The 19,257-nt window shown below is 57.2% G+C and overlaps 1 protein-coding gene across 8 annotated transcripts in view; it reads right to left on the reverse strand.

The window, feature by feature from the left end:
• Positions 1 to 1,767: 1,767 nt before the first annotated feature.
• The window catches only part of NCKAP5L (NCK associated protein 5 like), a 32,899-nt gene continuing 15,409 nt past the window's right edge, over positions 1,768 to 19,257 (reverse strand). The window contains exons 1-14 of one of the 8 annotated variants that reach the window (XM_042992238.1): positions 18,343 to 18,421; positions 17,668 to 18,080; positions 15,687 to 15,746; positions 14,452 to 14,580; positions 12,998 to 13,066; positions 12,835 to 12,873; positions 11,986 to 12,105; positions 9,221 to 9,334; positions 5,282 to 7,902; positions 4,214 to 4,376; positions 3,922 to 4,003; positions 3,256 to 3,564; positions 3,035 to 3,177; positions 1,768 to 2,667 (exon numbers count right to left, since the gene is read on the reverse strand). In XM_042992238.1, coding sequence (XP_042848172.1) covers positions 2,455 to 2,667; positions 3,035 to 3,177; positions 3,256 to 3,564; positions 3,922 to 4,003; positions 4,214 to 4,376; positions 5,282 to 7,902; positions 9,221 to 9,334; positions 11,986 to 12,105; positions 12,835 to 12,873; positions 12,998 to 13,066; positions 14,452 to 14,574 — 3,996 coding nt within the window. In that variant the 5' untranslated portion in view covers positions 14,575 to 14,580; positions 15,687 to 15,746; positions 17,668 to 18,080; positions 18,343 to 18,421 and the 3' untranslated portion in view covers positions 1,768 to 2,454. Of the gene's footprint in view, positions 2,668 to 3,034; positions 3,178 to 3,255; positions 3,565 to 3,921; positions 4,004 to 4,213; positions 4,377 to 5,281; positions 7,903 to 9,220; positions 9,335 to 11,985; positions 12,106 to 12,834; positions 12,874 to 12,997; positions 13,067 to 14,451; positions 15,633 to 15,686; positions 15,747 to 17,667; positions 18,081 to 18,342; positions 18,506 to 19,257 lie in introns of those variants that run through there. The other 7 variants (XM_042992237.1, XM_042992233.1, XM_042992240.1 and 4 more) reach the window with 7 other exon arrangements.

Below are 19,257 nucleotides of genomic sequence, written 5' to 3' on the forward strand. Positions count from 1 at the left end.
GAAATAAAAAGTTAGAAGGATGTAGGACTTTTATACGCCCTCCCGGCAAGAGGCAGATTAGCAGCATGGCAATATCATACTTAAGCCCATAGAAGTAGAAGGGACAGTGGAATAGGACTTGTAAGTAGAAGGTGGAAGTAAGAAAACCCAAGATCTCTGACTTGACCCTTCTAGAAATCTTGTTAATTTCTTCGACAACATCAACCAAGGGAAACAAGAGGGAGAGAGGCCAGACTGAGGGAGGCGTAGGAAGACTAGAGAGCTAAGGACGGAGGTGGTCTGACCCAACCTCCTAATCTTCCATAGGGAAGGAAAACCAAAACCCAGAGAAAGGATGGAACTTTCCCACAAAACCAGACTCCATGGCCAAGACTCTTAACTTCCAGTCTAGTGCTCTCAAGCCCTGTCCATTAGGACTGATCCATCGGCCAAAAAGGGAAGAGGGGATTAAAGTCCTGCCAGAAGAAAGGAAAGCTTCATCCTCAGAAGCGAACCACTCCCATCAGGCTCCATCACTTCTCAGCCTTGGAAAAACCATTGAACATCTCAGAGCCTTGGCATCTTCATATCTGAAATGAGGCTTGGTCGGGGGAGGTGGTTAGGGACCAGGAGGCTGGTGGCATGGTAGGTGTTTATTTTAATGGAGGAAGTTCTACCACTCTCTGGAGCATTCAGGGGCTGGAGACACTGGTGGAAGGAGCTAGTATAAAGGGGGGCCCTGACATCCTCCCCACCCTAAGCTTCCTTGGGCTGGCCAGAGCACAGGAAGGAACCAGTGGTTTAACCAACTTGTGAATGGGCCCAGCTCTACTCCCTGCCAGACACCCCTGTGACCTTGGCTCTGCAAGCCTGTGGTGCAGACCATGTGTTCACCACAGGGCCCCCACCCCCAAGACGAACTGTTCAGAATCCCAGTCACAAGGCCCGGGGTGCTGATGGTGCATGCTGCCAGGTGGTCTTCAGACTGTATTTCGTGGGGAGAGGGGAAGTGTAGGCTAGGTCAGGTGGGCGCTCTAGACAAGTCACCCCACGTCTTACAAGCTAGGCAAAAAGGAGGCCTTCCAGGGCCCAACGTGGCTGGCCAATGTGATGGTCTGGCTGCCACCTGCCTCACCCTCAGGTAACGCCCAGCTCCACGTCCAACAGGAAATCTAAAGGCTAGGGGGCCACAGCTGCCCCATGGCCTTTTCATGCCATGGGGAGAGTACAGAATAACTCCCAGAAGCCTAGGCCCTTCCACGCAGCCTCATTCCCGGCCTTCCCTTCCCATATGGAGAATTTCAGAGTGAGGGGAACCTGAGGTGGAAATCTGAGGTAGAAATAGGGGCAAGAAGATTGGCGAGGGGGGTGGGGGGGGTTGGGGGCGGGGGGTAAAGCCCAACATCTGAGGAGAGATAAGGTGGCAACACTTGGAGAACCAGCTGTGCTTCACTTCCTGGCAACAGAAGGCTACAGACACTTAACCCCATCGACACTTCGGCCCCTGAAGCTCAGTTTGTACGTCCTATCCCACCCAGTATGTACAGGAGTTTGAGTGCATGCCCACAGCCTCCCTTGCCGCAAGCTGTCCAGCCTTCTGCCCGACCCAAGGAATCCCCCTGACCCCAGGGACCACTCGAGGCCTGTGTGTGTGTGTTGGGGGGCTGCCTCACAGGAGCACCTGAGGGAAAGTCTACGTCCCTGGGGTCTCTCATCCTGCTGCCCAAGCAGCCTCCACCCACCTGTCCATCCCCGAGTCCTCCCACAGAAAAAGCAGAGTCCAGGGCAGGGAGGGGCCTCCACATTTTATTAGGAATAGGGCAGAAGCAGAGGCTGGAAGCAGAGCAGCCGAGTTCTTAACGACAGATAAATTAACCGCAGTGCGGGGATGGGGGATGGGGACTGGGCCAGGCGCTTTAATATAAAAAAACAACAAAAAGACAGACGGACGGACCCCAGAGACATGGGGCGGGGGAGGGCAGCACCATCCAGACAGCAGGGAGGACCAGGGCAGACAGAGAGAGAAGGCAACTTGACCCTTCGCCCCCAAACTCCACCAGCACGGGGACTCTGGGCTGGCCCCGCGGGGCTCCAGGGCAGGGAGCAGCCAGGTTGGGCAGAGACGGCACAGCTGGCGGGCAGGAAGCCCAGCACCACAAGATGGCTCAGCCTGAAGGGGGAGCCGGGGGCTGGGACACAGCCGCCTTGAACCCCCGGTCCCTCAGAGAAGAGCCTTACTCCAGGTGAGAGAAGGGACCAAGGGTGGGGTCTCTCCCTGAGCTGAGAGCGGTCATCCCCTCCACAGCAGCAGTGGGCAGTGGGGTGTGTCAGGGACCCCCTTCATCTTCTTTTCCATCTGCCTCCTTGGTCCCTGCAGGGAGGGGCCCCACTGGCCCCGAGGGATGGGGCGCCAGGAGAGCTGGTCCAGTCGGTGGTCTCCAACTCCAGAGAGGGACCGTAGTGCGGTGCAGCCCCTCAGCCCTGACTCCCACAGGAGGAGAGTGAGTCGTAGAGGGAGTCACTGAGAGACTCTGAGGTCTCCAGACCTGGGGGGCCCCCACTGGCCACTCTCCCTTCCTCGCCCATGTCCGATGTGCTGGGCGTGCGGCTACCTCCAAACGTCGGGCCCTGGGGTGCAGGGGCTGGACGGCTGGGCTCCAGGTTCTGCTTCCGGTCCATGGGCAGGGCCTGGGAAAGGAAAGGAAGCTCAGGAGGAAGTCCCTCCACCTCCTGGTCCAGTCCAAGGGGTGCTGGGCTCTGCCCACTGATGGGGTGCTGCAGGTGGGGCTCACCGTGGTGGGGCACATTTCAGAGGAAGCGGGCTAGAGGCACCACTGAGCGTGGTCTGCCAAGGTTCTGGGGAGGGCAATAAACCCTTTCTCCAAGAAGGGTGTGAGAAGGGGCAGGTGGGTGGGCTGCCCAGAGGGGCATCCAATGTGGCTGACCCTTCATCCACTTCCAAGACAGCGCTGTACCTCATTGCAGGGACTGGTCTCCCCACATCATCCCTCCTGCCCTCCAGGCCTGTTCCCCTTTTCCTTTTGGCCATGCTTACCATGGGGGTCCTGGGCAGCCCCTCCAATTGTCGGGATGGGCACAGGAAAGGGTCAGTGGAGCTGCCGGCCGCCCTCGCATTGGGGAAGGTCCAGTTCTTAGCCAGCTGGACAGGAGGGGGAGGGCCTGGGTCCTCACACGGATCTGCATGGGAACAAAGGGAAGGTGGATGGTGGCGCGTAAAGCTCCAGGGATGGCCCACCCTTCTACCCAGACACTCACCGTCAGGACAGGCCTGATGGCCCCGGTGGCCCGGAGCAGCAGTGAGCAGAGCGGGGAAGGCTGGCATGCTAGGGTGCCGCCCGCTCACCAGCAGTTCCTCTATGCCCGGCACCTCACGCTCCAGCGTGTGGGCGCGGCGGGGGACTTTGGTAAGGGGCGGGGGCCGAGCTGGGGGGACTCCGGGTGGGGGATCCAGCCGTGGTGGCTTTGTCTTGGGAAGATTCTTGCTGGGGGTCCCATTGCTGCCATGGTCTGGGGGTGGAAAGGTCCCAATGCCACTGTCCAGGGTTCGAGTCAAGGAGCCACAGGCTGGGGAGGGGAGGGTAAGTCAAGGACGTGAGGCTGTGGGCTCAGCCCCTCTGCCTTCTTCTGGCGTCCTGCCCCAGCCCAGGCTCCCCACCTGGTCAGGGCCCCTCCTGGCCCGACAGGCCGTCATCCCTGCCAGCCCTCCCCCAACCTCCCCTGTGCTTGGAGAAACACGTGTGGACGGCAGGCCGGGTACCCCAAGGGCAGGGAGGGGTTTAGTTCTGCGCAGCCCCGGTGCCTATCTGGTGCTTGGCACCACAACGGCACTCCGGGCCTGGCACCTGCTACAGTGACAGGACAGGAGTAAAGTGGGCAGGGGGCGAGGAAGAGGTCCCATCCTTGGCCCCTGACCCTGCTGACCTGTGAAGTGTGAGGTGGGCACTGGCTCAGCCAGGCTGTCCTCGGAGGGCATCTCTTCCCGCCTTCCCGGCTCGCTGCTCGGCTGTGTGCGGTACAGGAGACCTCAGAACCCAGTCCTCCCACCCTCACCCACAGCCCTCCCCAAGTTCTGCCGTTGGAACCCCTGAATTGTGGGTCCTAGTGTCTGCAGTCCACCAGCATGCAGTGACCATGAGTACATCCAGCAGCTTCCAGGCCCCAGGGACGGGGAACCCTCCAGGCCCAATACCTAGCCCCTCTCCCAAGAACCTACCTTTCCAGGAGGTTTTCCGCAGCCCTGAAGAGGCCCCACCAGGCCATTTCGGGGCCCACAGGCTGGCCAGGGGTTCTTGGGGTCAGAGGACACTGGCTGGAAATCGCCATACTCTGGTTTGGGCTCCCGCCAGTTCTTGGGGGGCAGCTCCTTGCCATCCACCCTACAGGCAGCAGTGCAGACGGAGACAAAGGGAAGCTTGGGTCTACCCAGACATGCTGACCTCACTCCCTCCAATGGTGCCGGGCCTAGTGGAATACCCACTGACCCCTGCCCCTGGGATTGGGGACATATCCCTGGTGGTTGCCTCCATCAACTCCTCCTGATGCTGGGCACAGGCGGAGACCCTGGGGAAAACCTCAGAGAAACAGCAGGGGCAGGGGACACGAGACAACTTCCCCAAAGTTACACAAGGCCGAGCCTAGAGACCTCTGGACACTGTTTGCTAATAGATGGCAGACTGGTCACTTCCTGGTCCACACAGGACACATCTTGCCAGCCCCAGCTGAACTTGAGCACACTTGCTGTCCAAACTGCACCCCACCTGCACCCAACCCCTATGGACATTCTGCCTCATCTGGCCCAGACGGAGCAATCCCAAGATGGGGTGGCCCCTTCTCTGAACCACAGCTCCTGCTGCTGAGTCTGTGGCAGGTGTCAATGGGCAAGATGGGAAGGGGACCCTCCTTGTTCTATAGGATAGAAAATCCCAGAGTAAGACCTTTATCAGCCCACAGTTAGGAACTAGCAGCCCCTTTAACTACCACACGCAGGCAGCATTGGAGACAAATCTAGGGAAATGTGGACTGTGAACCCCTCTTAAATGGGCCCAGCGTGTCCCACATCAGACAGCCAGAGAGAAGGGGAGTGGGGGCACAGACCCCAGGCTTCTGATTCAAGACCCCATCTTTCCTCTGGGCCAGACCATGAACTCCCAGACACTTCGGCGGCATTTTACTTGACCTCCTACCCTTTTTGCTCTCAGGAAAAGCAGTCGCAACCCCAGGTGTGCCCATGGAAAAGCGCCCCCAGCCACTGAGCACCTGCTGACTGGTCCCAGGCCCTCACCTGTTGAGCAGCTGCTGCATGAAGGTGTCTGCGCCCTGGTACATGCCAGCCAGCTGGCCCTGCACCTGCCCCAGCCCCGTACTTGGTCCTGGCGCTGGCCCTCCGGCCCGGGGCCGGGCCCTGCTGCTCAGGTAGGCCTTCTCCTCCTCCAGTGCCCGGCGTAGGTCTTCCGCCTTAGCCATCAACTTGGAGATGTTGAGACTCTCCGCCTCCAGCTTCCGGGCTTCCATCTTGACTTCCTTCCGGAGTGGGGAGCCCCCACTGGCCCCCTCCTTGCTCTTGGCGGTCTCTGTGCGGCGGTTCAGCGCTGGCAGCTTGCTCTTCTTAAGGCCAAACCAGCTGGCGATGCTGCTGGTGTTGCGGTGCTTGGCCTCAGCGCCTGGCGCCCGCTCCTGGCCCTGGAGCCGCAGCACATTCTCCTCGATGCCCTTCATTACCTTCTCCTCGATGGCGGAGTGTGGGGCCCGCCCCTCAGGGCCTTGGCTTGGGTCAGCAGGGCTGGGTGCGGGGGACGTAGGCTGGGCGGTAGTGCTGCCACACTCTGCCCAAGGTGGGCCCTTGCTCTTGTCAGGCTTGGGGGGCTCCTTGGTAGTTGGTGGGGCCAGAGGTCGGGGTACCACCTTGGTGGGTGACTTGGAAGGCAGCTTTGTAGGGCTGCCATGGGGGCTCTTATTGGGCTTGCCAAGGCTGGGGGCTGAGGTTGGCACTTTGGCAGGGGCACGGGGTACCTGGGGGCACAGGGCCCCTGCCAGCCGGCTCTTGGCCAACTCCACTTTGGTGAGGCAGCTCCTTGGTGAGACAGGCTCCAGGTCCACCCGGGCCCCCATGGAGTGGGAGGAGTAGACTCGGGCCCCGGGGTCCCCCAGGAGCCCAGGTTCTTGCTGCTTCAGGCTGTTTGTGCCTAAGGCCACTGCCCCCCGCAAGGCCCCCTTGGCGTCTGGCCCCTCGGGAGGCCTGGGGGCGGGGGGTGCCATGTCTCCAGCGCTCTCCCCTGACCTCCCTGCTCCCCGGGACTTCTCAGTGCCAGGCCTGGCTGGCACCCCGTTTTTCTCTGGCCCCTCAGGGCCAGTCTTCAGTTTCCCTAGGGCTGCCAGTCTGTCCCGCAGAGGTGTGTAGCCAGGATCCCCAGGTCGCCGCCCTGCCCCCTGGCTGGGCTTCTTGGATGAGCTGCCTGGGGTCCTGCGGCCAGGATGGGGAGACTCTGAGCCTGCTTTGTCCAAACTCTTCTCCTGGGCACTCCCATAGGAGCAGGATTCTGGGAGGCAAGGGCTAGGAGGAGCTCCAGGACTTCTGAGGACCTCAGGGGCCCGTGGCACCTCTAGAGTTAATTGTGGGTAGGTGGGTACCTGCAGTGGGGAAGGAGGTGGCTCTGGGGAAGGCCCCCTAAAGGTGCTCCGGGAAAGGTCCAGGATGTTCTCATAGCAGGGAGATACCACAGGTCCCGGGGACAGCGTGGTGGACAAGGCCGGCTGGGGAGGTCTCAACTGTGCAGAGTCCAGGGCCACGGAGCAGGGTGAAGGACTGGTAGGCAGGGCCTGTGCCCCCTCTGGGGACAGCTCTCCTCCACCCAGACCCCTGCGGGCCAGCAATGGGGAGGGGCTGCCGTCTGAGCCGCTGTTTCGACAGGGAATTCGGGAGTTCCGGGGAAGCTGGGGGCTGAGCTGGGGGCCTCCTGGGCTGGGCACCTTCTCCGAGGCTGGAGGCAACTTTAGAAACTTGAGACCTCTGGCTGGAGAGGGCAGAAGGGGTCCCTGGGCTTCCCCAGGAGAAGGGGGACCAATTTGGAGCTTGCTTTTCACCTGAGATGAGGAGTAGGGGTGGCCAGGCCGAGAGCCCAGGGGGGCATCACCTGCACCCATGAACATGCTGAGGAAGGGGAGGGGCCCCTGGCCCTCTGAGGTAGCACCAAAGCCCGGCCTGTGGGCCTCTGGGGTACCCCCACCCCAAGCTGACTTGGGGAGGCCTTTGGACTTGGACAGCTGTGGGGGCCCCTGGTCTGGGGAAGATGGCTGCCCAGGAGCTGGTTGGTCCCCACTGAGTGGGCCTGCAGCCCCGGCCAAGAAGGCCTGTAGGTAAGACTCTGTGTCCTCAAGGAGCTGGCCCAAGTTCAGCTGTTTGCGGGCCAGGGCCCCAAGCAGGGTGTCAGGGCTGGGTGCCTCGTTGGGGTCACCTGCCTCATCAGAGGAGGAAGAGGAACTGCTGCCTGGGGCACAGGGAGGCCCAGAGCCAGTGCCTTGGGCCTGGGAGGAGACTCTACTAGGGCCCCAGGGCCGCCCAGCACCCTCTTCCTCCCCTGGGCCCCCCAAGAGGCGCTCCCAGTGTAGCAGGCCTCCCAGGCTACCAGGGCCTAGTAGCAAGTAGGGGGCCCAGGATGAGGGTTCAGGCTGGGGTGGGCCACACAGCTCGCCGTTGATGGGCTCTGGGGAGCCAGGACCCTCGCTTGGAGGCCGCCAGGGAGTGGCAGGTGAGCAAAGAAGCAAGGGGTCCGTCTCTTCCAGGGCTCTCAGCACCTCCAGGATCTGGGCTTTCTTTCGAAGGAAAGGGGACAGGGCATCCAGCGCTGGGGGCAGGGCGGCTGGGGGTCCTGGGCCTCCTGGCCGCAGCTGCTGCTCCCAACACACCTTCGGGGAGAAACGGCATGATGAGGAGGCCATGTGCAGGCCCAGGACCTGAGCTGGGAGTAACTGACTATGTCAGGGACAGAGCCGGCCTGGTTTTGTCTGAGTCGCAAAAGGAATTACTAGCTTCTCGGATGGGACAGCTCGGCTTCCTCCAGAGTCACTGAGCCCCGGTTACCCCAACTCTTCTTCCTGGTGTCCTTGGGGTTGGGTGGGTACCCCACCTCCCTTCCTGGTGATCCCAGCACCCCCCTCCTCCACCACTTCCCACCGCTGTTGGGGTCAGCAGGGTTGACACCCCTACCCCTACAACCCTGATTATCTAGGTTTGCCCCAGGGGAGGGAGGCCTGTTTTGCAGGCTCCAGAAGGAACACAGAAACTATAGAAGGGGATGTGTTGGGGCCGAGTCCTCAGTCAGTAACTGCAGGCAAGCCCAGGCCTTCTCAGGTCAGACAGCTGACCTGATCCCTGTGGAGAAGGCAACTGGGATAACTCTACTGCAAGCCCTTCCCTATTTCTGCCCGGCTCCTTCTTGGACCCAGTCCACCTGGTGTCATGGTTAACTAGATAAGGCTCTGGAGCCAGACTGTGTCGGTTCAGGTCCCAGGTCTGCTGCTTCACTAGTCATATGAACTTCAGCAAGTTTCTTAACCTCTAAGCTTCACTGCATCACCTATAAAAGGGGATGGTCCCTATGATTAACCTTATAAAATAAATGAGACCAGGGATGCAAAAGAATAAGTCCATAATAGTTCTAGACTTGAATAAATAAGTATGTATACAATTATAAATGTATGCCAAGGGGCACCTAGGTGACTCAGCTGGTTAAGCATCTGACTTCAGCTCAGGTTATGACCTTGTGGTTCACAAGTTCGAGCCCTGCATCAGGCTCTGTGCTGACGGCTCAGAGCCCGGAACCTGCTTCAGATTCTGTGTCTCCCTCACTCTCTGCCCCTCTCCCACTCACGTTCTGTTTCTATCTCAAAAACGAATAAACATTAAAAAAATTATAAACGTATGCCAAAAGTTATTAAAAAAAAAAGATAAATGACATCCAGGTGTTCAGCACAGTGCCTGGCATAGGGTAAAAGCTCAGGAAATGTTAACTACAAGTCTTACTAACACCTAACTAACTTTGCTTGCAAGGCTAGCGACTGGCAGTGGGATTTTGTTCTTAGTATAAGGCTGACTGCTGAGGGCTCCTATCTGTGCCCCAGGAAGCAGCCCTTCCCCTGGAACTCCTTAGGAAACAGCAATGGAGTACCCACTGAAGAGTCTGCAGCCAGCGAAGCCCTCGACCACTGTGCCCGGATCTCCTACCTCTCTCTGTCCAGTACAGTGCCCCAGAGGCAGCGAGGTGGTCGGTCCCTCGACAGAGCTCAAGGAGGGAGAGGCTGGTGGCTCTGATGGAGGCTGGAGTGGGGTAAGTGGGATCTGCAGGGAGAGGCAGAGTTAGCATAGGGCCTTGTCTGTCCCAGGTCCTTACCCCCTCACGAAGTTAGGACTTCCCATCCAGGGTAGGAGAACATTCTTCCAAGTTTGCTCCTTCAGGGATGTCTCTTGACCTACAGTGTGGCTTTCACCACTGTCCCTATCACCTGGTCAGAGGAGCCTTGGGAGATGATGCACAGATAGAATGAAGAAGTGTGAGGCCTGGTGGCAGGGAGACGGAACTACTCTGGGGCTGTCGAGAAACCACAGGCAGTGGCAATGGCAATGGCAGGCCTAACCTCTGTGCCCATGGCGGCCCCAGGACCACTCTGCTTTTCTGCAGGACCTCCTCCTTGATTACAGAGAGGGCCAGCCTCGAAGCCCCTTTCCTGTTCTGACTGCCTGTGACCCTAGCATCACAGGGATGGCTGAGACTAATGGAAAAGCATTTGTCACTGGGTCCTAGAAAAGAGATGGCAGGAGTTATCATCTCTGTCCCCACCGACTGGTCTCTGAGGAGGACAAAGGTACTACTTAAACACAGGTTACTTCTCTCTCAGTCCCTGAAAATGTCATTTCCATCCCCTAGGCATCTCCACTAGACATGAGGCAGCTTAAAACTCCCGCTTCTGTGGCGTCTCTGCTTCCCCTCTGGCCGGCGGGCTCCAGCCCAGATCCCTACTGCTGTGGCCTGGATGCTGCTAAGCATTTGTCTCCCTGACCCGGTTTGGTGCCTTTACAAATCTCTGACACATGAGGCAGCCTACAGTATTTTCTTCTTTTCATCCAAAGCATCTTTGTGCTCAAAGCCTCCGATTCCTGCTCACTGCCTAAGAAGACGAGTCTGGACTCCTCTGCCGGCATCCTGGGCCCGGCCTGCAGGACCTTCCCCGATGCCACCTCTGGTTCTCACTCACTGCTCCTTTGTAGAGCCTTTGTTCCGGCCCAGCTGAACAGCTGCTGCTGCCTAGGCTTCCCTGTGCTTCCTTCCACAGGGTATCCCTTCTCTCAACCCCAACTGTACTTTTTTTTAAATCTCCTGTCCAGCAAGGCCCGGGTCCCATGTTACCTCCTTGAGGTCCCTTCTCTGCTGGCCTCTTTCCCCTCTGGGCTCCTGGACAGTACTGTCACACTCTGCTCTGTACTAAGGCTGTCTGTAAGCAGTCCCAGCCTTCAGGGTTTATGTGCTCTGCACAGGCCACACCCCTGTCCAGTTCCATACATGTGTCGGCAAAGGAGCTGCTCACAGCAAGAGCTTAATTAACATCTGCTCAGTGGAGCTTTCATGCTAGCAAAGCACAACTTGAGAGTGACACTGATAATGAAAAAGAGCTGCTGATTATTGACTACCACTATGGGCCAAACGCTATATATTATCTTATTTCATCCTTACGACGACGTGCAGTGTGGGTATCTTGAACCTCATTTATAAGACAAAAACTGGGGTTCAGAAAGTTAAGTAATTTGCCCAGGGTCACATAACTAAGAATTAGCTAAGTCAGGGACCCAATCCAAGTGTTTCTGAGGCCAAGGTTCATGCTCTTTCCATTATGTCATGTTACCGCTGGGGGAGATAGATCTATTGCCCCAAACCCCAAGAGGTCCCAGATTTCATTTAAGGAATCAGTGACTTAAGGATGACCTACACCTCTGTTATCACTGGTCACCGAGAAAGCTGTGGACAGGGTGAGCTTGGCCAGTGTGGTTTGGGTTCTGGGATCCCAGGGTGGACTCTGGAGCAGGGACAGAGGCTCCTAAAAGACCATGGTGATGAAAAGCCTCTGCCAGGGTCCAGGCTTCTCAGGGAGCCGTGGGGCATCGTGCTCAGGGTGTGGGGGGCAAGGGCTGCCCGGTGTGCATCAGACAGATACACACAGAAGGTGCTTCTCTCCTTGTCAAGGTTGGGGGTGGGCTAGAGGTGTGCTGGCACCCCTCACACCTGATGCTCACCTCGGGTCCCTGGAGCTGCTCCTGATCCTCCCAGTCCCACGTCTCACCCCGGCCTTGGGGCTACTGACAGACCGACCCCGAGGGACATCTTAACTGAGTTCAGGATTCACCCCTAGTAGCCTTCTGCTTTTCCCGGGTAAGCCAGGTGCCAGGGCTAGAATCAGGGACTAGCAGTTGAGGACATGCCTGTGTGTCAGCGGGCGAGCACTCACAACCAGGCATGCGCACAGAATGACCCGGCTGAAGTGCCTTTCCTGACCTCTCTGTGACACTAAGCACGGGTGCCTTACAGCCAGCCCCACCCCTGCCCCTGGCCAAGAAGCAGCAAAGCAGTGGCCAAAGGGGCCCCCGGGGAGCTTGAAATCATTGCATTTTCAGCCTCCACCCATCTCCCCACATAGGGCAGGAACAAGCAAGAACCTTGTCTGTCAATAAGAAGGGATGCCATCCAATTGGGCGAGGAGCACCCGGGAGGCTGGGGAAAGCCAAGCATGAAGGTCTCAGGGAGTCTCCCCATGTCCCCATCTAAGGCTCAGATCTATCAGGCCAGATGGGCCTTTCCCAGATGGCTACAGCCCCCAGAATGGAGGGGAATGGCTGTGGCCTGCTTCTTCAGGTGCTGGGAGAAAAGAAGGTGATGATGGTAGGGCTGGGAGAGGCAGGAACTGAGGTAGGAGGAGGGAAGGAGAATTGCTTGTGCCCACCTGGGGAAGGGAGCCTGTCGTCAGCTGGAGTTTCTGCTGGAACAGGGCGCTGAGCATCTGGTTCTGCCGTTCCAGGTCAAACACCCTCTTCTTCAGCTTGATGCACTCCTCCCGCAGGTCCTGCCACCGCCCAAGGAGGCCAGGGGAGGGTGGCGGGGAGAGGGCGAGTGGTATGAGCTCAGTCTCCTTCATCAGAGTGGCAGCACTCCTGCTGGGCATGCCCTGCCCCCACGGCCCCCTTCTATGGAGATCTGAGCCTGCCTGCCTATGTGTATAGCTGTCACATTGTCTGGGGATGGTAAACTCCCTAAAGTTTATCACCCTTGGTGGGAGGTAAATCCTATTCCCTTTGGCATCCTTCCCATCCCTGGAGCCAACCCCCTGCCTCTTAGAAACCACACATCAAAGAAAGGCCCATATAAGGCAGAGGAAGACCTGGGGGTCAGAGTGGCTCATAAGTCAAGAAGTTCCCACAGTACTTGAGTAAATATTTAGGTGACACCTTGTGCTCACAATATTAACACTGCTGTCAGGGCCATCACAATCTGGAGAAAACAGCTCGGGCCAGGATAAGGGAAAGAGTCAAAGCCCAAATCAAAGTTACCATAGCTCAGAGACCTGGCCTTACCTAGCCCTCCTCTGCCTTCAGGTAGAACAGTATGGACCTGTCTGAGGTGGGGAGAGGGGGCTTTGTTGGAGGGTCAATAGGCCATTTCCACCAAGCTCCCTCCTCTAGCCCCTATCTGAGTAGGCTCAGGGGTCCCCAGGAAGGACTTCCCCTGCTGGACCCAGGGTCTCTCCCCAGGGCGTCTGGGCTTAGGGGTAAGAATGTCTCCCATGGCTGCTTACCTTTTGGTTTAGCAGCGCCTGTACCACGTGGTTGGCAACCTGGGGACAGAAAGCCCAATAGAGAGCCATCAGCCCATGAACCTCTGCCTGGAGCATTGACAACCCATGCTCCCCCCACCTCCCGATATCCCCCAGCATCAGTCCCAATGGAGACACGACAGACCTCATCTAGACAGCGCTCATAGGTCTCCCGCTGGTTTTCATTGGCCTGGGCAAGCGCCGAGTTCTCTGCCTACGGGAGGAAGAGGGCAAAAAAGGGCTATGGGATCATTTGTCTGCCAGGGAAAATTCCTTTTGGAGGAAAGAGAGACATGGAGACTACTAGCTACACCCCTGCCCCAGTTCTTGGCTCTGATTGGATTCTACCATGGGGAGGCCTACAGAGACAGACCATAGGCATTCAGGAAGGCAGAGCTAAGATGGCTGGGTTTCTGTAAACCCCAACCTCAGTCAGTGAGGTTGGAGGGGCCAGGGAGATACAGTGGCCAGGAGGACTTAAGCTGGGAGGTGTCAAAAGTAATACTTGGGGCGCCTGGGTGGCTCAGTTGGTTGAGCGTCTGACTCTTGATTTTGGCTCAGGTCATGATCTCATGGTTCACGGAGTTTGAGCCCCACGTCGGGTTTTGCACTTATAGCATGGAGCCTGCTTCGAATTCTCCCTCTCCCTCTCTCTCTGCCTCTCTCCTGCTTGCATGCTCTTTCTCTCTCTGAAAATAAATGAACTTAAAAAAAAAAAAGTAATCCTTATTTCCCTGGGGAGAGGGCAGAGGAGGCTGGAGAGAGGAGGGCAGGTTCTTAAGAATATGGCAAAGAGACCTGGGTGGCGCAGTCGGTTAAGCGTCCGACTTCAGCCAGGTCACGATCTCATGGTCCGTGAGTTCGAGCCCCGCGTCGGGCTCTGGGCTGATGGCTCGGAGCCTGGAGCCTGTTTCCGATTCTGTGTCTCCCTCTCTCTCTGTCCCTCCCCCGTTCATGCTCTGTCTCTCTCTGTCCCAAAAATAAATAAAAAACGTTGAAAAAAAAAATTTAAAAAAAAAAAAAAAAAAAAAGAATATGGCAAAGAGGGGTGCCTGGGGTGGCTCAGTCAGTTGAGCGTCTGACTTCAGTTTGTGAGCTGGAGTCCTGCATCAGGCTCGCTGCTGTCACCGAGAAGCCCATTTCCCATCTTCTGTTCCCCTCTCTCTCTGCCCCTCCTCTGCTCACGCTCTCTCTCTCAAAAATAAATAAACATTAAAAAAAAAAAAAAAGAAAAAAAGAATTGGCAAAAAGCCTAGTTTAGGGATCCGTGTCCTTGTCGTTCAACTCCTGAGCCCCAGGTCATCTAAATCCTTCTTCCTGTGGGCTCTGTGACCATGCCTTTCCTAGATCAGCACGGGCATAAAAGCGGGGAAGAAAGGGGTAAAGAGGAGAGACGTGTGGGGGTTGGGATAGGCCCACCCCGGTGCATGCCTCCTGTTCCAAGCTGGCCCCAGGTTGGAGAGTTCAGAGCAAAGAAAGGGCTTCTCAGAGGAGCTCTGCTCCAGCCTGGCGAGGCTCCACATCCACATCCACAAAGCCCACCCAAGCTCCCCAGGGTCCTGGCCAGCACCGCCGCCCCCATGCCGCCCGGTGCCCCACCTCCAGCTCCCGCAGCCGGTGCAGGAGCTCCTGGCAGGTGCCCGTCTCCGTGCCGCCGTCACCACCCTCTCCCAGCCTCGGCTTTCCAGGACTCGTGGCTGGCTGCTCCATGGCATCCGACATCGGGCCCTGGGAACAAGTGAAGGAAGCCCTGGCGGCTCCTCCAGGGCACAGGGAGGAGGTGAGTGGAGGAGGAGGACAAAGACAAAACTTGTCAGTATTCTCGGAGTTTAGTGTGACTGATGTGCCACGGATACTGTAACAACTCAGGGTCTGACTCAGGCTCTTCTGGTCACGGGACAGACGGATGCACAGACACACTCTTCCCATTTTAAGAACGGGGACCACTGTTTTACAACCCCTGCAACTGCGCTCAGCTCAGCCTACCACAGGTCACACAGATGTTGGCCAACTGCCAAGAGACCGGAATTCTCGGCTGAGATGGGCCTTGAACTGTATCTTCCTGGGCACGGTGGTGGGAGGTGGCCTGCAAGCCTCACAAGCTCCCTGCTCCCCGAGAGGCCCCACTGCGCATGCCCTTCCCTCTGCAGGGTCTCCTGACCCCTCCCTGCTTTCCACTTGGCCAGCTCCTTTCTACTCATACTTCAGGGCCCCCACTCCAAGGCCGTGCCAGGCACCCTTCCTACACAGTTCTGTAACCGCCTCCCCGAGACTGTCAACCCCATGAGGGCAGGGGCTCTACATTCACTTTACTGCCCAGGTCCCCACTTGTTGGTGTGGAAGCTGGCATGTAAGAGACAGAATGATGACTACACAGATGAGTTTGTCACTGCCTGAACACAACACAGCCAGGGTTCTGTCCCGTGTCGTGTTATGTGCCTCCCCCACTCCCAGCTACTGCCATGGTTACTGGCTTTAGCTGATGAGTCTTCATCTGCCCTTTGAGTTTCAATTTCTCTACTAGAGGAAAGTACTCGTTTCTTTCTTTTGCACCCATATTGTAGAAATTTCCCGTAGATGGGAAACCCTTCCTAAAAGTGTGGGGGCCCCAGTCCACCAGTGACTACTGGCCTCTTTGACCCCCCTGCAGAGCTGAGTTAAGCACTTTCAGCCTAAGGAAGAGAGGAAGGAGTCCTTTAACAGCTCTCCAACCCCACATCTGATTGGTACCCCCGACCCCATCCTCTGCTGTAGGGCACTGGGGATGCCTCTCCCGCCCCCCATCGTCCTCCTCCAGTCCCCCCAGCAGCATGCACAGGCTCAAAGCCCCTCACCTGTCTCTGCCTCCTCACCCAGGCTGGCACACACTCTAGAAGCCAGAATGGTCACCTCGGCTGTTGAGAAAGAGGGAGACGATGTTAGCCATGCAAGCCACAAGCATTTATTCGGTTCCTGCCGTGTACCAGGCACTGGGCCATAGGGGTGAACAAGCCAGAGAGAGCTCTGCCTCTATGAAGCTTCCATTCCACTGGGAGAGGCACATAGTATACAGATAAACCAATGAACGCACATCGGGTCCCAACAAGGCACTGACAGGTGACACCGAAGCAGAGACCTCAGTGGAGTCCAGAGGAAACCCTGGAATGGGAAGAGCATTCCAGACACAGAAAAGAGTCAGCGCGAAGGTCCCCGGCTTTCAGCCAGAAATCACTCAGATGAGAAATAGGAGGGAACAGCAACACATGACGCTTTGGGGCCCTTCCACAACACACATCGTCTTCTTTAATCCCCACAGCCACAAAAGGAATTGAATGTTACTGTCAACACCTGTATTCGAGCTAAGGAAACCAAAGGGCAGGAGTTACGCTCACATACACCGCGTGTACCCTGCGTGCTGAGCAGTGTGTTGGCACTTTCTCATGCACTCCTACATCTGATTCTCCTAACAACTTTATGGGGAGCGGGGGTACCGGCCTGGGTTGAGGAAGCAGTTACTGGAGGCAAAGGATGCTGCCCAAGACATAAACGCCGGTTCACAACACACACTGGACAGGCCTCCTTTTCCTCCTTCCCATGAGGCCTCTCTGTACACCCACAAGTTGTACCGTAAGCTCCTTGTATTCTGTAAGCTCCATACAGTCCCAGGGCTCCTGGAGCTTTGCACATGGACGGATCCGGGTTAGAATCCTGACTCTACAAACTCTGTTTCCTCACCTATAAAATGGGCGTAAGAATACTTAGCCCACGTGGTTGCTGGAGGATGAAATGAGATCATGTATAAAGAGTATCTTGCATGAACTCGGTAAATGGAGGATTTTCATGATCACATCCTGACAGAGACAGGATGCAAAGTCCTGCCTCACAGCCTGCTGCTACTGTCTGTTCACCTGTAAGGGACTCTGAGTCCCAGGCTCCTCCCTGTGGGGTCGGGGCAGTAGGGGCATCCAGAGATCTGAGAGTGCGGCCCCAGCCTGGCTGCACTCAGGGCCCTCTTCCTCCCCAACCCCTCCCCACCCTAGAGGGAGAAAGGGGCAACTGCAAAAGGAGAGAACCATTTCTTTGCAAGTAAGAGACAGTGTGTGCCCGTGTTTATGTGACACTGGGAAAGGGGGCTTCTGGAAACTGCAGGAAAAGGAAAAACTTGTAACACTTATTTTTAAACATTCCACAACAATCTAAAGTCCTTTGTTATTTTAACATCATAAAAAATGTATCAAGTAGAACTTCATTCGCCTCATGACATTATCGTGTTTGATATTTTTAGAAATGGACAGGCTTGGAAAAAAATGAAAAAAATTCAGGAAATATCCTCCCCTTCCCACATACATAAATAGGGGCTAAAACCAAAAAAGGCCTCAGGTTACCTCCGCCATTCGAGTTCCACCCTTCCCCCAGCACGGCTCCGATCCTTTGAGTCAGAGGCTCCCACCGTCCCCACGGTTTCCTCGCCTTCCCTCAATCCCCTCACCATTTCTTCCCTGCAGACGCTCCCCGGGAATAGTGGGGTTGGGGTTGCAGAAGGAGTGCTGGGGGATGGGAGAGACAAAGTTGGGAGGGCGAAGGAAAGGAGTGGGGTGAACAGGCCAGTGTCCAGGGGCCAGAAAGGGAGAGAGCTAAAGCTGAGAAGAGCCGGAGTCTTTGTGCTCCCAACACAACAGCAAAAACCAAACTCAGGGTGGAAGACGGTTTAGGAGAATCTCTCTTCCTAAAACAACAAAAGTAAAAACACATCCGTGAGGCCCAGATCGTGGGGACTGGCAGTGGATTATGTATGTGGTTTTATGTGTGTTGAGGAGGGTGGGGACCCAAACACACCACAGAGCTGACCGCTGCCACTCTCTCAAGCTGAGCCTCTGTGGATCCCAGAGCAGGGAGGCCTGAGTCCCACCGCGACCTCGAGGAGACCCTCCAAGTGATGAGCCACCCAAAAGCAACAGCTCTGTCACGCGCGTCTGTCTCTGGATCCCCAGCTGGGCTTAGGAGAGGCTCCGGAAATGAAGGCAGACCGTGACTCAACCTCGCTTTGGGGAGAAGTTTTCTGCCCTCAGTCGAGGTGGTCTGGCCAACTCAGGCCCAGAGGCCTTCTCTTCATCTGCAGGGCCACAAGCAGAGGGCAGGAAGCTGTCAGCTCAGATCGCTATGGAGTCACAGGGAAGAGGTCGACGCTTAAACTTGGCGCCAGGAGCAGAGCGTGCTGTGAGCAGGACCCCAGTTTAAGTTCAAGATTCCTATGGTGAAAAGAAAACTTCCTGCAGCCTCACTCTCCACTAGGGAATTGAGAGAGTACCACCTCCAGCTCCCAATCTGAGCCTAATTAGGAATCTGGCCCTTCAGAGTCTGGGTTTTCAGCCTCAATCTCATGGGAAGAAAACCAACCCAGACTGGCTCCCCAGTAGCTCCCCCTGCTGGGTGTCAGTGGGGGCCCCTCTCCCAGGGGCTGCACCCCCACCCCCTCCCCATCCTCCCTCAGGCCCCACAACTCCTACTCACAGCTTCTGTGCTCAGCTCTACCCCCCGGCCTGGAAAACCCCCAATCTGGGTGCTTCAGGGTGGCCCTGGTTTCAAACATTCCTCCGGTGGTCCCACGACACGCCTGGATGTTGGATGTTGGGTCTGGAACACATGATGCCGGCCATGCTGGGTAGAGATAGAGCTGCAGGAGGTGGGAGCTCCAACTCGAACTGGAGGCTTCTCCCGCCAGAACTGCCAACGGGTGGCCCCGCCCCCCACAAAGGCCTGATTCAGAGGGAGGTGACCTCAGTGCCGCTGAGGGGAGGGAGGAAGGGGAAGGGAGGAAGACCAGAGCTGGGGCAGTAAGCAGCAGCCAGGGACAGGGAGGGGGAGCAGCTGCTCAAGGGGGTCTGGGTAACCTGGGGACACAGCTGGTTCAGCCCAATCACCGAGCAAATCTGGGTGACACGATCTCTTTGGCCTAGTCACAGGGCCCAGAAGAGAGCGGACTGTCCGGGCCTTTCAATCAGACAGATCAAAGGAGTAAGGATTGCAGTGCCCACCCTCTCCCCAGCCGGGGCACAGACCCCTCCCTGCCCTCCAAGGCCAGGCCTGGGAGGAAGAGACTAGAGAGGTGGCAGCAAGCCTGACTTCCATGCTCCCTCACCCTGGCCCTCAGCCAAGGGCTTTGGGCCCCAGTGAGCCCCTCACTCACCAGCTGTTCCCCCCAGAGTCCTTTAGGGAGAGAAGCCAGGGACCAGGGGGTGGGGGAGAGGGGGCAGCTGTGGGAAGGCAGAGATGGAGAAGCTCACTTTAATAACAGAATCATCCGTAACAACAACCGTCCCCCCCCCACCGCTCCCCCTCATCCCCCAGCTGCTTTCTGGAATCCCCGTCACACCCAAGAGTCCACTTGTAAACAGCAACTTCTGCACCCACGGCAAACACTCCTTT

The sequence above is a fragment of the Panthera tigris genome, chromosome B4 (assembly GCF_018350195.1).
Source record: "Panthera tigris isolate Pti1 chromosome B4, P.tigris_Pti1_mat1.1, whole genome shotgun sequence".
Lineage (NCBI taxonomy): Eukaryota > Metazoa > Chordata > Mammalia > Carnivora > Felidae > Panthera > Panthera tigris.